The sequence below is a fragment of the Thunnus maccoyii genome, chromosome 10 (assembly GCF_910596095.1).
Source record: "Thunnus maccoyii chromosome 10, fThuMac1.1, whole genome shotgun sequence".
Classification (NCBI taxonomy): Eukaryota; Metazoa; Chordata; class Actinopteri; order Scombriformes; family Scombridae; genus Thunnus; species Thunnus maccoyii.
In genome coordinates this window covers 9,846,391-9,864,526 of record NC_056542.1, presented here as the reverse complement: position 1 = coordinate 9,864,526, position 18,136 = coordinate 9,846,391, and the positions used below count along the sequence as shown (strand labels likewise).

The following is an 18,136-nucleotide window of genomic DNA, read 5'->3' as shown; positions in this document are numbered from 1 at the left end:
ATTTTGGGAGGTTTTCACAATGAACAGTCATGTGTAGACATTAGCTGTACCTGAACAGACAGTATAGAGAATACACATCTACCATAATTGATTGTCCCTCAGCTGTGATGTAAAATTCATCATTCACTTCTTATGAACACAGTGGTTACACAAATTAGGCGAGACTTCCCCAGAAGCTGTGTGGAATGACAGTGCTCATTTTTTTTCTTAGTCATACAATATTTTGAAAGAATACTGAAACCCATTTTATGCCTGCAACTGCAGTGGAGATACACCTTTTAGCTGCACTGTGTTTTCTTAAATAATCTCTGTGTTCAAGGCAGTTTGTATATATGTTGGGATTGTCAAATAAACCTGATCACTCATGAGAAGCCCTTATGCAGATTTAATTAGGTTGCTAAACACAAATGACATCATTACTTACTTACTGGATATTACAGTAACAAAGATCATCTGAGATGTAATCATGTGTGCACATATTTGATTTTTCTCTTTTTAGATAACCCACTGATATGGCAAATGTATCAGCAGCTGTGACTGTTCACAAGCCATGTGAATTAGGTTGATGCATGTCCTGTGGCTTGCAGTGTTAATACTGATATCATTTAGTGACATTGGGCAGCCTTTTACTGTCAGTGCAATGTTACCACAATGTCATTACATATTCAGGGTGAATATGTATAGTGCACGCTGCATGCAGTGTGTCATTTTATTAAGCAACTCTTTGGTCATGTGTCTGTTCTAAGCGTGTATCTGTCCCCATGACCACACCCCAGCCACACTGAAAGAAAATGTGCGCTTCAGCATGTTCCATTGACCACAGCAGTACTGCAAGCCTTTGCACATCCACAGTTCCAGAATGCCTAATAGAACAACAGACAAGGACTGCGGTGCACCGGCCTCGTATCCCAGACCCTCCCCCATCCCCAAACACCATCACCCCTCCCTACTCCCCTGACCCCCCAAATACACCCATGTAGTTCACTGTGAAAGAGTCACGTGGGTTTTGGCCCACCAGCTCAAGTGCGTTTGTTCTGTGCTGATTGTTTTAAAGGATTTTGCCTCCATCGACAGAAAAGTGGAGGGGATAACTTTTTGGAATTCAGCCTAGGGCTTCCTCTTTGACGTTTTGCTCACTCCTGGCTTGCACTCCCTCTCACTCTTTCCCTGAGGAAAGGCTGATACTTAAGAGGGTTGGTTTATCCTGAGGAATTCAGGTAAGATATCTTTTGTTAATGGCTGATGACACTTAGATGCTAGGAACGAGTAGGAGAAAAATAAAATAGAAAGCATATCATGGCATGCTAACCAATGACTGTATATCTCACAGGTGGGCCAAGAGGGCCTTCACCAAGTGATGGTGACAAGCTTTCAGGGGTTTAACTCTCACTGTTTAGACAACATGTGCTACATTTAAGTAACATACATTGCTTTTACTTAATACATGATATATTTCTTGAGATTTCTTAATCCTGAGATTCAAGATTTCTCTGGTTTACTTCATATATACAGATACATTTATTGTGTTCAGACCTTCTTTACCCAAGAGTGTGGGTGGTGTATGCTGTCTCTGATAGCTTGGAGCAAAACTGACACAGCAGTTGACACAGCTGTGTCACTTGCCCTGCTGATTGTGTTGACCAGTTCATATCAATTTGTTGTGATACTTACTTAAAACAGATTATGCCTACAGCCGTTCATAGGAATAGTGTTTAACCTGTTTGTGTTGAAGGAGTCAGACTAATTCACAGAAAAATGATCACGTGCTTTAATCTGCTGTCATTGTTCTCATTTTAAAACTTTGGTTCAATATTCCTTACACCTCACACCTGTGCAATGCCCAGAAATTATTTATTATTCAGTTTTTTATACATATTTATTTATAGAGCTCTCGTTTTATATACTGCTTTTCTTTTTATTTATCTGTGTTTTTAACGGTACCATGCTCGTAATTTCGTTCTGCTTTGCATCACTGATGTTTTGCTGAATGACAATAAAAGGATCTCTCAAAGCATTATGAGTTGTGTAGGAGTTGACTGTGGTGTTCTTAGGCTATTTTCTTATTTGGGTTTTGTGTGGTTGTACTAAAGATGTAGATTTGCAGTAGTGAGTATAAAAAATGTGTTCAAACAGAGAGAGCACATGTTGCTATGTGCTGGTTGTACTGTGGTTGGTATGAGTACTCTGTCCAGGTGAGCAGTGCTCATGAAGACTTCTGTGCTTTGTTGTTGCAGCTAACTGTGTAGTCAAGACAAAATATGCATACATGGATTGACTAACTCTAACATCCTCATGTATATAGGCAGCTTCTCACTGAATGAACAACTGATTATGTTGCTGCTATTAGAATAGTGTAGGCCCAATGTTTATATAACAAAAATAACTGTTCCTGGGGAATGGAGTGGTATAAATTTAACATGGTTAAGTAATGGTTAGCAAAGATGGTACGTGCCAGAGAGCATGTTGGTTTTAGCCCCCTGTCCTCTTAAGTAAATCTGAAAGGGAAATATGAACTAATGTCTTCATGATGTCCTCACCATAGCTCTTAAATAAACCTCCATTTCTACCTGTTGTGTTGCTGGCTAATACCGCAGCACACTGACAAATTTTGGCAGCTCCTATATTTTTCCCTGGCCCTGCATCTACTCCTTCAGGCCATATCTGTTTCCTTAATCCGTTTCCTACTGAATAAACACTAAAACTAAATTTACAAACCCTGTTATAGAAAATGACTACTTCATTACTACAAGCTCACTTGCACCACTGACTCCCATCTTCTTTTCTCTTTGCCCAGTGCATAAAGCCTTAACTGCTGTCATAGTGTCACTCATGATGTACAGCTTCATGGGAGGGGGCCTGTTTTGTGCCATTGTGGGGAACATCCTGTTGGTGGTCTCCACAGCTACAGACTACTGGATGCAGTATCGTCTGTCAGGCAGCTTTGCCCATCAGGGCCTGTGGAGGTACTGCATGTCTGGCAAGTGCTACATGCAGACTGACAGCATTGGTAAGTGGGACAATATCTTCTTGCACCCTTAAAAAGTTGTCTTGGGTCTCCCTGAGGTACAGCAATGCTAACCAGAGTCCAAGTCTACTTATCTGGTTGATTAACACTGATGATTATATGACTGTCCTTACTTTTGAGGTAGAGAAACAGGAACTTCTTGAGGAGACTTTGGATGAGTAATGCATACTGGCACACTGGTGTGACAGAACTAATGGAAGAAAAAATACGAAACAGTAAAAGTACTGAAGAGTCAAAAAACAACAAAATTTTATTTCTTTTACTAGTTTAAGTAAAAGAATGTTGTGATTGATTATCAAAAGTCCTGATTCTGATCTGTCTCTCACAGAGTTTCAGTGTTTTAACCTGTAGGTATAGTATCTTCTTCCTCAATCCAACAGGGCCTAGTTGGTCTATAATTACAATAACTGTGTGGACAAGGGCTGTTCAGACTCACAGAACATTATTTTAAATTCTTGTCATGATTCAAAAGTTTCCAAAGTTGAACTATAGTACTGCATGCCATCCTGAATGATGGGTAAATGTGCATAAAATGATACACTTCCTAAAGCATTTGCCTTTGACATAATGCACAACCAAACCAAAAGTCAAACAAAAAAATGTTTGACTTTTTCACTTAGAGAATAAATATTATCAAGTGTTGGAACAAATAAACAATATACAGTAAATACACTGCTGTAATACAACCTGGAAAAATTAAAAAAAAAACAACCTTTTTATTGCTAAGGCATCTAATTTGGCAACTGGTCTAGTTTGCAATAGGCCTACCCACTCAATATAGGGATTGGTAGTTACTGCACTGCTTCATGTTTTGCATAAAAAATCTTGTTTGGCACAGTTGCTTTTGTTGTCAGGTAAACAGTTGTGGTGTTAAATTTAGAGAAGTTCCTCTGAAATTAAGTGGGCACAATGTTTTTAACATCATACAAAATGTAAATCAAAGCACCAGTATCTTAAAATTGTGCTTAAATACTGTAAATGCACATAATATCTATCTGTGCAACCCAACCAATTGATGACAGTTGGCTGTAGTCCAGCAGTGCACTGGAACAATATACATGAACAAGGACAAAAGTTATGTTTAATAAAATACCAGAGATCATTTTTAAAGGCTCAAATAAGATTAATTCATTTCTAGTGAGCTTGTCAAATGGCTAAGTTCATTTTGTATTGAAACCCTTCATATCAAATAAAGGTTTTATCATTTTTCATTCATCATCATGCACATATCTTCATAGCATGCTTTCCTTCTCTTGTTTTACTCCTTGTCAGCCTACTGGAATGCCACTCGTGCTTTCATGATCCTCTCTGCCATGTCGTGCTTTGCTGGCATCATCGCAGGAATCCTCTCCTTTGCCCACTTCTCGGCCTTTGAGAGGTTCAACCGCTCATTTGCTGCTGGGATCATGTTCTTTGTTTCAAGTGAGTCAAACAAGATTTGAATAAACCACATGGATACATTATTTTGTTTTGTTTTCTATGTCACACATGCTATGAATGATGTATTATTATTCAGTGAATTTGCATATCATGTAAATCTCAGAGGAAGTCTACTAGGCCTGCTAAAGAAACTCTATAACCTTTGCTTGAGGTGACCTTCACTATTACACATATTCATTTAAATATGTGTGTCTCTCTGTCTGCCATGCCAGCTCTCTTTGTTTTGCTTGCAATGGCCATTTACACTGGGGTGACAGTGAACTTCCTGGGCAAGCGCTTTGGTGACTGGCGCTTCTCTTGGTCCTACATACTAGGCTGGGTGGCACTGCTCATGACCTTCTTTGCAGGTTAGTTCATGAACATTAGTTTGGTAGATTTCAGTGTAACTATTGTATATTGCTGATGGTAGTTCTTAAATACAGTTTAATTTTTTTTGAAACTTTATTTACAGTAATTCTTGAAGTTGGTGCCATTATATATATATATATATATATATGGGGTTTTTTTCAAACTCACACTTCAGTAAGAATTATTTACACTGGAGAACTAAAAACAAAGAAAATAATTCAGTACAGTTGTTTATTATTGTGTTATTATCTTGTACTTTACATATTATATGTAGAGATCAGCTTTGAAGTAAACGCTATACCACTCTACAGTTTACCTATGCTTTGTTTTGCAGGTATATTCTACATGTGTGCCTACAGAATGCATGAGTGCAGAAGAGTGGCTGGCCCACGTTAAAATTAACAGGAAATAACATGTCAAGGATGCAAATTTCCATCCAAAAATAGAGGACATATATACAATAATAAAATTTGGAATTGCATATGCACCTAATGTGTCTTGTGGTTTTGTCGTAAGATGGTCTACAGTGGTTTGGGGGAGAAAGCAGCACAGTCCCTTTGAGCAAGTTTTAATCACCCTTAAAAGCATCTTTTGTTACCAATAACCAACAAACCTAGATGTGAAACATTGCTGTATAATTTAACTGTTGAATATGGCCATATACGGTCTTTAATACAGTATACAATACAATAAAAACATTGAAGCTGGGTATACTGTATAGTCTTGAAAACATGTTTTACTCTTAGCTAGAGCTTGTGCCTTGCTTATGTGTTCCTGAATCAGGTAATCTACAGTTCCTGAAAACTGACTTTTCACCAGTGCAGCGGAAGGCAGAGGTGGAAAAGTAGAAGATTATGGGATCAATACAGGTGTTGAAGGTGCTAAGCAGCAGGGTGTAGTACCTCCATTTTGGGCTCTCACCCTGGAAGAATCCCAGTAAATGAGAGACATTATAAGGCAATACACAAATGAGAAACACAGCAAGAGTCCCCAAGGCCATGCCGATGGCCTTCTGCTTCTGCATCCGGGATATCATAGGGCGGCTGTACAGGATCCAGATGCAGCTCAAGTAGCAGTAAATACAAATTAGGAGAGGTATAAGGCAGAGCACAAAGAAAAACTCCAAACGTACTGGGAGGAGGACCTTCAACTGCTTCTCTGTAAAGTTCTCATAACACACACTGGTGTTGTTGCTGGACAGGGAAGGGTGGTGTTGGGCGATGAAAGTGATGCTGCTGTGTGCTGCTGAGATAATCCAAATAATAGCGCTGATCACTATCGCATACACAGGTTTCTGCATCTGATGATAGGTAACTGGAAAAGCTACAGCTATGTATCGAACTACACTCACTGCCATCAGCAACAAAGAGCTGGTGTAGATTGTGGAAAAGAAGATGAAGGAGGTGATGGAGCACAGGAAGTTGGGTAGATTCCACATCATGCCCGACGCCGCCTCATGCATCTTGAAAGGAAGGATGATCAAGAAGAGCAGATCAGAGACGATCAGATTGAGTAGCAGGATGTTTGTTGGATGTGGCTTGGAGTGGATCTTTACAGTGAAGGCATAGAGAGCCAGGAGGTTGGCTGGCAGGCCTATCAGGAAGGAAACTATGTAAACTGAGAGAATGACTTCGCTCTGCACCACCAGCTCCATTCTGACCCTAAACCAAAGCAAGTAAACAGACAACAAACAGAATTTAGGGACACAGGTGGTAGACCACTGCTCAAAAACATTGATTCTCTTAGTGAGAATGACATTTGACTTGATTAGTCATTGATGTCTATATGCATCATGTGGAAAATACCCTAATGAGAAACATTTACTTTGTTTCTGATGCTAAACAAACAGAGGTTATAAGAGAATATAATTTTTTTAAACATTTCAAACCACTTGATAGATCCAGAAATTAACACATGAATAACATAAATTACAGCCCTACCATCAAAAACATAAAAACAGAATTGCAAAAGGATACAAAAAAAGTACATCATTTATAACTATTAGGGAAAAAAGAGCAGTTGAGAAAAAGCTGATCTTCCATATATAAATAAAATTATGTGATAAAAATAGATGAAAATAGTTAGGAAAATGTTCTTTCAAGTCCATGATCAGAATCCCAAAAGAGATGAACCATTGTCACCTCTCAAAACAAGACACCATCTACGGCTTTAAAAATGAAAATAAAAGCATCACTCCAGATGTAGAACTTCAATAGCAAAATAGATGTGCAATATTAAGTTTGATTAATATAAGGTAAATATATTAACTTACGTAGCTGAAGAAATTTTCAAAAATGTCAGAAAACCAACTCTGTGTTTGCCTGACTGTCCCTTTTACCAAAGACAACCTTTTTATAACTTGGGGGTTTAAATATGTTGCAACTGTTGCAACCCGGAAATAGTATTTCATATACACGGGTTTCTGTGACACAACAGTGCTCCTCCTGTTGTATAAGCAGCCAACAAACTATGGGCATTTTAGTGAAGGACCTCCTCCCACTAGATCTCTGCTGAAATAAACTATGAACATGATCAGATTTAGAATTTTAATCAGGCCATGAGCCTGCATTTATTTAAAGTAACACCTACACCACAAGCTTAGAGAATAAGTCATCATCCACACAGACATGCTAATTCCAAGTCCAATATGGCACTGCTACTAAAAAGTGACAAAAAGTCTGTCAAGTCTGACAAAACTGTTCCATTATATAAATAATGCACCAATACATTTGATGTAAGCCATGCAGTTAATTGGGGACTACTGTAAGGAGCCTACTACTGTGAGAGCAGCAGCAGCAGCAGATGTCGTCTGATCAGCAGTTTAGATTCGTGTTGCAAGGCTTATCCTGTATGAAGTCATAAGTATAATTTCAATATTTTGAAATGACTGAGGAACAAAAGCAATAGTAAGAAAAAAAAAACTTTGTGTGTGGCTTGAAAATGTTTGATGTGAACAGTATGAAGCACTGCAGAATTTCTTCTTCAGTCACTACTGCAGTCAGTACCTTATCCAGTGACTGTATTTTGCCTTCTCTTTGGAGGGTTGTGTTATTCTGGTGCTGTTAAGTTGGTCCATGCATTTCTTCCACAAAATCATTGTCATAAACACAGGAAAGGCTGTCCTCCTCTGCATTTCTCTCAGGTCTGCACAGGCTTGATTGGGTGTTGTCTTCTTGTGATCTAATATCAAAAGAGAGAGTGGAATATTAGCCAATTAGGCGCCTTGTGTATTTCCCTGCAAATTAAATGGCTTTACACGGCCCATGTTGTTAATAACTATATTTAAGGTCTTAGAAGAGAGACAAAATTTAAAAAGGCTACTCATGTCATAATATTTTTTTTTCCACTAATACTGAATATCATTTCAATACATAAGGCCAAGAACTTGTGCTGAGAATGAGATAGTAAATAGTTTTCTAGTGTTCCACATAAAGCTTGGTGGTTTTCAGTGAGTAAAAATGATAACAATAAAAGGATTAACCATCACTACACAACCATGATTTGTGACAAGGTATGACGTGTACTAACCTGTTTCTGAAATAATTTCTGTAAATGAACATTGCACATCCAAGCAACAAAGCAATTCCCAGTAGCATTAAAGTCAACAACCACAGCAAAAAAGCTGAAAAAGGAAAATAGCTTTATTAGGAAAGATGATACACAAAAATACCGTCATTCTGCTCTTTGATGTGATCTAAAAACATCATCATACAGATTGTAGAGTAACTTACATGTTTTTGAGAAGTTGTCTAAGGACAGTTGTTTTGTGTCACTGCCCAGTGAGTTTGTGACTATGCAAGATACACTAGTCTGGCTTTGAGCTGGATCCCTTATTTTCCCAGAGACTATATTTTTCATATTTGTGGAGACGGCGGTGAAGAAGGAAGGGAGATTGTAATTACCATTAACAGTCAAGTATGTATTGGTATTAGGGGATTGGCATTATCGTGTTTTGTGTGTGTGTGTGTGTGTGTGTGTGTGTGTGTGTGCACAGCTAAAGAGATGTAATTTATATGGGCTGCAGTTCAAATGACTCCTTTCTCCCTCTCTCCCTCTCAGACACTCACATACACACACTTGTGAGGTGTGTGTGCTTGGAGTGACAGAACAAGTGCCTATCTGTCACTCTGTCTATGTGTGTGTGAAAGAAGAGGACAAATGATTACCATGGCATATTTGTCATTTGCTATGATTTCTGTGTCTTTTAAATACTGATTCATATGCCTTTGAAATACAGAGATAATAGTAAGTTTAAAGCCCCCTGATTAAATAGATGCCCATAAACACCCATACATGCACTTCTTCAAGCCATAACAACCTGCAGCGCTGCAAAGACACAGTGGGGCAAAAACCAAACACGGCACCCTAAACCATCAGTTTGTTTATGTAGCTGTAGTCATAGCTAAACTTATAAATACATCCAGCTCTGGAGCTATGCATTACTTACCTGTGTCACACACAGACACACACACACAAACCTCCTAAGAGACCATTTCTGACCAAACAGCTAAAAATTATGGCCTGAACTAAAAGCATAAACTGACCTTAAGGCCACTTGGACCAGAGAAAAACAACTTCCACCTTACATGGAACACAGACTCTTTTATCTTGCCAAAGCCATAAATTCTAACCCACATTCCTGAGGACTTTGTGAAGCCTCATTATGTAAGTTTTGTAATGTTAATTGTCATGTAAATACAAGAAGAGTGGTATAAGTTTCATAGTTGTGCAACTATCTACTAAGGAGATATTAAGCCTTGATTGTATTAACTATTATTAACTTTATACTACATGTAACAATACTACCCTCTAGTGACAAGAGTTAAATTCCCTTATGTTAAGAGTTCATGAATGTTTGGTAACTATGAATTTGTTTTGTAAAATCACCTAAGTGTTTAACTTTTGATCTATTAACCTCATAGACAATCATATTTAAGTAGTTAAATTAGATAAGTAGTTGTATCGAAAGAGTGAATTTTCTGAAGTAATAGGAATGTAAAGATATATTTTTCCACTTACAATTCATGAGAGAAAACTTGTTATTTAAGCAGCATGAAAAATATAATTAATGTGTATTAGATACTAGGGATGTACAGAGGGCCCAGTATTTGTATTTGTATCTGTATTTTTTGAGGCAGCAATATTATTTGTATTTGTATTCGTATTTGAATAAAAGTGGAAAGAGGCTTAAAAATCCTGTTTTTGTTTTTATTGCACTTTTAATTTTAGAAAATGTCACTCATTAAAATCCATATTATATATTTTCAAACTCACACATCAGTAAGAATTATTTACACTAGAGAACTAAAAAAAAGACAATAACTCCGTAAATTCCGTACAATCAATTGTAATTGTGCTATTATCTTGTACTTAACATACAAAAAAACAATTTGTTTTTGTGGGGAAGTGTCATTTCCATCAACAGCCCAGTATATAGAGGCATTAAGGGATGTATTTATGTGCTCACTATCTAACGTAATTTATTGCATACAATCTGTCTGTCATCCTCAGTTTGTTTCCTGTTTCTTTTGCAGGAAGCTACAGTAATTTCTTCATGCTTTCATTACAATTTCATCCTCCATAAAATGATCTGGAGAGATAATGACTTTATTTCAATATTAATAGGATACATCATCCCAGAAAACCTGCTTCCTAGTTGTCACAGGTTCACTGTATTTCTTGCTAGATCAGTTTTATCTAAACTGTTGTCTCTTGTAGCATGGGAGCTGTAACCTATAGTGTGCATCCACAGCTACAGTTTGTTTTCCCTTGACTGAAGAATTTCACTGTTTATAATCCAAACATGGATTATAAACAGAAGTTATATGGTAAATGGTTTCAAGTGAGAATTACCAGCTAGACATCAGTCCCAGTGAAGCTAACGTCTAAGCGGCTGATAATGATTGGACAGCCAACCCCTGCTCCACCATTTCCAAAAGACCACTATTTACTTATTTTGGGACAAAACTAAACAAAGTAAGTTTACAGTGTTACCATGTTCATTTATACAAGAGTAGGTGCAAAGACTGGCCTGTACCGCGGCATACACTTCACAGATAATATGACGTCATATTACCCGTCATATTAGTTATGAGGCTAGAATTCAAGCTCATTGTTATGAGTTTAATTTGTCATATCTAAAGAACACCTTTACTTATTATTTATCTTTGCTAGTTGCGCCTAAAGTGAAAGAAACACATTATATAACTTTAACATCTGCATCATTTGAATGTGAACTGTGCTGTTTTTGCACCTTGGAAAAAGAATCATTAGAGCATTTTTTTTTTCATGTTCTGTGAGGAAACTATTTTGGAATGACATCCATGTCTGGTTATCTGTGAAGACTGATAGTGTCCCAGTGTTTGAGTTTCCCACATCACAGTCTTTTTAGACAATCTGCCATCTAATCTGATTTGGTTAATATCATTATAATTTTGGGCAAATACCATATTCATACTTCAAAATGTAAAGGCATCAAACCCTCATTTACTTTGTTAAGGATTTATTTTGTATTATTTTAAATCACTTGAATGTGCAACACACAAGAACAAAATAACATCTAAACATATTAAGGCTATGTCTCAGTATTTATTATTTTAAAGGAGAGAATAAGGCTGATGGTAATAATTTGGCTGATTATCTATAAATTTTTAAAAGGTTGGCAATACTATGCTAATGTATTACCCCTGTATTTGTATTAGGTTTTATTTTGTTTGTATTTTCTCAATTGTCTATCTTAGATTTGCATGTGCTGCGTGTGCTCACGGTGGTGTAATGTAATGTATTTGCATGTGTTCTTTGACCCCAACTTGAAACACATATGTTAAACTGTTGTTTATTAAGTATTAAAAAACAAGTGAAATTAAAAAAATACCTGGGCATCACCATGGCTACCCCCAAACTTCAACAGACTAATGACAGGTGGAATAATGACTTGACGATTATTAACATTTTCCTGAGACAGTTCACCATCACTTGGCACCCAGTTTTTATTTAAATGGGAAGTAAAGCATCTTTATTTTTTTACTACGGTATTATTTTGCTTCAAATCTGTGTCTATCTGCTCTCCACGTTTTGCAAATATTATGAATATTTGTGATTGGGTACACACGGCAACAGGTCTCTTGCTGTGTGTGCTTAATTTCATAGTGTATTTATTTAGCTAGCTTTGTTATGTTAGCTGTGGTTTGGTGTCAGTGCTGTTGATTGCAGTCGTGTCTATGGTAATCACAGATCACGAAAGATCTTGCGAGAGTGATTGTTTTAACCCAAACTACTGCTACGTTCTGAATTACATATGTCTACTTTTTTCTTTTAGTACATTCTGCAGCTGCCCTTACAAAGTATGTAGTGTTGTATACAGTATGCATACAATTGGGACATACTACCTCCATCTGTCATTACGGCTTCTGTTGTTGTACTGGCAATGTGCTGTCATTGGTCTGTGTACTCTTGGTGGCTCAGTTGATGTGCATATCTTCAGCTGCACAGAGGACTGTGGGTCAGAATATCCAGAAAAGCATGCATGCTGCATTTGACATACTATGTACTGGGACATACTAAATCTTTTTTTGGCATACTAAATAATATGGCAGTATGGGTATTGGAATAAACCCCATGACCTTTTCCTAACCCATAACCAAGTGTTAACCTGAGCAGAGCGTGTGCTTCGCTGAACTCCTGTGGCTTGCACGCATGTTGTGTCTGCAACAGTGTTGCTGCTGTGGCGCTGTTGCTGCCAGCCCTATCTTTCTGCATAGAGTTTAACTTTAATAATGGCCATCAATAATAAGGAAAGGAACTGGCTGGGCATTTTGTTTTTATGGGCACCCCACCCCACCACTTAATTATTGCCCTGTCCAAACTGCACAAACATCAGCCATGCTTAATTTGCATAAAATAATGCATTAACAATCACTCATGACTGCAGTTTAATTTTATGACTGTTACAGCACCAAATACATGTGCACTGTCCACACAGACAGCATTGCTGCTGTGGCACTGCTACCGCCAGCCCTATCTTTCTACATAGAATTTGACTTTGATAATGGCCATCAATAATGATTGAAGATAAATGTTTCATATCATTTTATTATAAATTTATTATAATTTAATTTTTCTGTAGTTTAGACAGAAAAAGGTTAAGATGCGTGTCTTAAGGTGTGAAAAATAAATAATTATATGTGAGGTGAAAGTGGCTTTCTTTCTGACAGGCATGGTGGGGTCTGGTTGGGGCTACTTCTGTGTCAGCCACATACATTCGTCACACAGGATGTTTTTCTTCAAAACTTGATAATATTGATTATTCTGCCAGTTAGACACTCGCTGTCACTGCTCCAAGAAAGTCCATCCAGATGACACCAATGTCCCCAAATGAGCCAAACACACTAACAAACTGACAAACTAACTGTCAGGAGGGAAACTTACCACAAATAAGGAAATAACAACACCAAATCTCCATCTGGAAGCAAGTAAAACAACAGGCAGACATCCTGATTTGAACTAATATGACAAAAAGTTGGCTGGTTCTGTGATGCACACGTGCCGCTCATGCAGGTTGTGTGTCCCAGGTGTTAGGCTACCATGAGAACATGTTTGTTGTGTGAGACATGCGACTAAAAACCAAGTCTGATACACTTGTGGTCTAGACATAGGGTAAAAACCTAACCAGACCTTAACCACAGCATTATCACATCATGAAACATAATTATTTTGTACAACATGCACAATGAAGAAACAAGATGTACAAATATTGCGAGTTAGACAAGTAGATAAGACCATCGATTGCCTAGCTACCTTGTTATTTCTGTTCCTAAACTGTAGCTGTTCTCCAGATTTCAACTGAAGGACATGAAGGACAACTCTGTCATTTTAACGTCCATTTTTTGGAAAGTTTAAGGACTTGTCAAAGTTGGCTTAAAAGTGAGATTGAAAGTCTAGTTTTGACCTTTGAAAGAGTACTTTACAAAACAATCTAACCATTTTAACCAAACTGTGTGAACTGTTGTACTGCTTCATCCCCAAACTTAGTTTTCCTTTAAAGTTGTTAGAATAATCTTTTTTTCCCTTTGTTTGACAGTATCATATAGGGCTGAATGATTTTGAAAAAATATCTAATTGTGATTATTTTGACTGATATTGCAATTGCGATATGATTTGCGATATTAGAGGGAATGGTAATTTTTACATCATTATTGTCATTTATGAATGTCCTTACTTCTGAAGTACAGAAACAGGAACTTCTTGAGGAGACTGTCATAGGATGAGTAGTGCATACTGGCACACTGGTATGATAAAAATAATAATGCTAAAATTTCACTTTTGTGCTGACAGAACCTATGTAACAAAAAAATAAAAGTTGAGAACAGACATACTACAAAGTAAAATTACTTAATAGTTAAAAAAAACAACATTCACTTCAATATAAATAAAAGAATATTATGTGTCTCAGTGTGTTAACCTATATGTACTGTATAGTATCTTCTTGAATCCAGCAGGGCCTAGTTGGTCGGTCCATAATTACAAACACTGTGTGGACAAAGGCTGTTCTGACTCACAGAACATTATTTTAAATTCTTGTCACGATTCAAAAGTTTCACAAATTAACCTATGGTACTGGATGTCATGCTGAATGATGGGTAAATGTACATAAAATTATACACTTCCTAAATTATTTGCCTTTGACATCATGCAAGGCATCTTGTGTTTGACCATTTCACTCAGAGAATAAATGTCATGAAGTCTTGGAACAAATACAAAATGTACAGTACATACAGCACACTGCTGTAATACAGCCTGACAATTTTTTTTTATTGCTAAGGCAACTAATTTGGCAGTTGGTCCAGTTGGCAATAGGCCAAGCCACTCAATATAGTGGTTGGTAGTTACTGCAATGCTTCATGTTTTGCATAGAAAATCTTGTTTGGCACAGTTGCTGTTGTTATCAGATAAGCAGAAGTGGTGTCAAATTTAGAGAAGTTCCTCTGAAAATAAGTGGACAAAATGTTTTTAACATCATACAAAATGTAAATCAAAGTACCAGTACCTTAAAATTGTGGTTAAATACTGTAAATGCACATAATATCTATCTGTGCAACCCGACCAGTTGATGACAATTGTCCAGCAGTGCACTGGAACAATATATATGTACGGGACAAAGGTTATGTTGAATAAAATACCAGAGGTCATTTTTAAAGGCTTAAATTAGATTGATTCATTTCTAGTGAGTTTGTAAAATGGCTAAGTTCATTTTGAATTGAAACTATTCAGATCAAATAAAGGTTTATCATTTTTCATTTATCATCATACAGGTGTTGAAGGTGCTAAGCAGCAGGGTGTAGTACTTCCATTTTGGGCTCTCACCCTGAAAGAAGCCCAGTACATGTGAGATGTTATATGGCAACACACAAATGAGAAATACAGCTAGAGTCCCCAAGGCCATGCCGATGGCTTTCTGCTTCTGCATCTGGTATATCCTGGGGCGACTGTACAGGATCAAGATGCAGCACAAGTAGCAGTAACTTGAAATTAGAAGTAGTATAAAGCAGAGCACAAAGAAAAACTCCAAACGTACTGGGAGGAGGACCTTCAACTGCTTCTCTGAAAAGTTCTCATAACACACACTGGTGTTGTTACTGGACAAGGAAGGGTGGTGTTGGGTAATGAAAGTGATGCTGCGATGTGCTGCTGAGATAATCCAAATAATAGCGCTGATCACTATCACGTACACAGGTTTCTGCAGCTGATGATAGGTGACTGGAAAAGCTACAGCTATGTAGCAAACTACACTGGTGGAGATTGTGGAAAAGAAGGTGAAGGAGGTGATGGAGCACAGGAAGTTGGGTAGATTCCACATCATGTCTGATGCCGCCTCATACATCTTGAGGGTAAGGATATCAAGAGGAGCAGATCAGAGATGATCAGATTGAGTAGCAGGATGTTTGTTGGATGTGGCTTGGAGTGGATCTCGACACTGAAGGTATAGAGAGCCAGGAGGTTGGCTGGCAGGCCTATCAAGAAATTATGTAAACTGAAAGAATGACCTCGATCCTCACCACTAACTCCATTATGACCCTAAACCAAAGCAAGTAACAACAAACAGAATTTAGGAAGTAAGAGACAGGTGGTAGACAAATGCTAAAAAAACACTGATTCTTTTCTATATTTACAACAGTGACAACAATCTGTGAGTTTTAGTGATAAGGTCATGGAAATAAGACAACAAATCCCACCCCCAGCCCATGTTTTACATACCAGCAGGGACATTAATTGCCATTTTAGTCAATTTAATCCTATATCACTGTCATTTTTATCTGATATCATAGCCCATATGAAGCCCACCACGTGCAGTCTTGATGCTATCCCCACAAAATTTCTCAAAGAAGCTATTGACACAGTTGGCCCCAGTATTTTATCGATTATCAACAGTTCCCTCAAAAATTTATTTTTTCCTTCTATTTTTAAACATGCTGATTGGTTTTATTCTTACCTTTTAGAAAGAACCGTCTCAGTCACCACTGGTTATTTCACTTCTTCCACAGCCCACATTACCAGTGGTGTACCGCAAGGTTCGATTTTAGGTCCAATTTTATTTTCCATCTACATGCTTCCACTTGGCCAAATCATTCAACAATACAACGTTTCTTTTCATTGCTACGCAGACGACACACAGATATACCTTCCCCTGAGACCCAGTGACCCAAGAAAAAATGAAAAAATCATCCACACTTTCATTTTCTCTAGACTAGATTACTGCAACTCCCTCCTTTCCGGTATAACACAAAAATCCCTGTTCCACCTCCAACTAGTTCAGAACGCAGCAGCTAGGCTTCTTACTGGTTTTAACAGACAACATCACATCACCCCGATTCTGGCTTCTCTCCATTGGTTCCCTGTTCATTTTAGAATTGATTTTAAGATTTTACTGATCAGTTTTAAAGCATGTCTGGGTCTGGCTCCAAGCTACATAACAGATATGCTGACCCCGTACGAGCCAGCCCGCAGCCTTAGATCCTCAGGTGGGGCCCTTCTGGCTGTTCCAAAGTCGAGGCTTAAATCTAAAGGTGACCGTGCTTTTTCCATCAGGGCCCCTCGACTTTGGAACAGCCTGCCTGAGGAGATAAGTCTCACAGAATCAGTGACTTCTTTTACATCACTTCTTAAAACCCATTTTTACAGACTTGCTTTTATGTAATGTTGTCTTTAGATCATCTTTCTTTTAAACTTCTTTTTGTTAACTTTTGATCTTTCTTTTAAACTTTTTATCATCTCTTTATTGTCTTTCTTTGCCTTTGGCTGCCATCTTTTTAAGGTCAGATCTGTTATTGTCTTCTGGCTCATGTCTTTGCTTTGCATTGTACTGCTTTTGCTTTGTCTGTCAAAGCACTTTGTAAACTTTGTTTTTAAAAGGTGCTATATAAATAAAGTTATTATTATTATTATTAATATTCAATATTTAAATGTGTTTCTGAAAGTAATCTAATCACATAAGTGTTGCCTAACTTTATTTCCCTTTCACTATAGCATTAAACTTTATTTCAATGTAGATGGTTGATCCCAGGGCCATAAGAGCATAAAGTCATGCATTCTATTTTATAAGGCTTTCAAACTGAAGCCCTGGCGTCAAAGTTCTATTTTCCATCTGACTGATTAATTTTCTTCTGTTTGCCCTGAAGAACAGATACATACTACCAGGGGCATTTCATGCATTATCGAGATTTGCAGGATATTGTAGCAGATTTATTCATCTGAAAATGGTGTGTCTGTATTGATACAGATGTCCAAGGGTGTTGTTTGTGTGTGTATGGAGAAACTAGTGCGTGTGTGTTTACAGCTAAAGAGATGTAATTTATATGGGCTGCAGGTCACATTACTCCCCCCCCCCCCCCCCCTCTCTCACACACACACACACACACCTTGAAGGTGTGTCTACATGTGTGTGTGTGTGTGTGTGTCTCTATGTGTGTGTGAAAGAAGAGGGCGAATGATTCTCATGGCATTTTTTTATTTGCTCTGATTTATATGTCTTTTCAATACTGATTCATATGATTTGACATACAGAGATAAAAGTAAGTTCAAAGCCCCTTGATTACATAGATGCTCATACACACCCATACTCCTTACAGACATAAAATCTGCAGACAAATACCAAACAAGGCATCCTAAACCATAAATACAGCCATCTCTGGAGCTATGCATTTCTTACCTGTGACACACACACACACACACACACACACACACACACACACACACACACACACACACACTCACCCACTTGCTCATTAATTTCTGTAAATAGATAAATGTTGTATTTATGCCTTATTG

General features: G+C 37.6%; 2 protein-coding genes and 1 pseudogene across 2 annotated transcripts; 1 reads left to right on the top strand and 2 right to left on the bottom strand.

The window, feature by feature from the left end:
• Positions 1-1,139: 1,139 nt before the first annotated feature.
• Positions 1,140-5,209, top strand: lim2.5 (lens intrinsic membrane protein 2.5). Its single transcript, XM_042424700.1, has 5 exons — positions 1,140-1,217; positions 2,795-3,007; positions 4,298-4,447; positions 4,678-4,812; positions 5,148-5,209. Exons 2-5 carry the CDS (start codon positions 2,830-2,832, stop codon positions 5,207-5,209), a joined length of 525 nt encoding a protein of 174 aa, XP_042280634.1. The 5' UTR covers positions 1,140-1,217; positions 2,795-2,829.
• A 323-nt stretch (positions 5,210-5,532) lies between these two features.
• On the bottom strand, positions 5,533-7,139 carry LOC121906041 (free fatty acid receptor 2-like). Its single transcript, XM_042424698.1, has 2 exons — positions 7,086-7,139; positions 5,533-6,474 (listed from the first exon to the last, which is right to left on the bottom strand). The coding sequence occupies exon 2, from the start codon at positions 6,465-6,467 to the stop codon at positions 5,556-5,558; it is 912 nt and encodes a 303-aa protein (XP_042280632.1). The 5' UTR covers positions 6,468-6,474; positions 7,086-7,139; the 3' UTR covers positions 5,533-5,555.
• A 7,959-nt stretch (positions 7,140-15,098) lies between these two features.
• On the bottom strand, positions 15,099-15,879 carry LOC121905411 (annotated as a pseudogene).
• Positions 15,880-18,136: the final 2,257 nt, after the last annotated feature.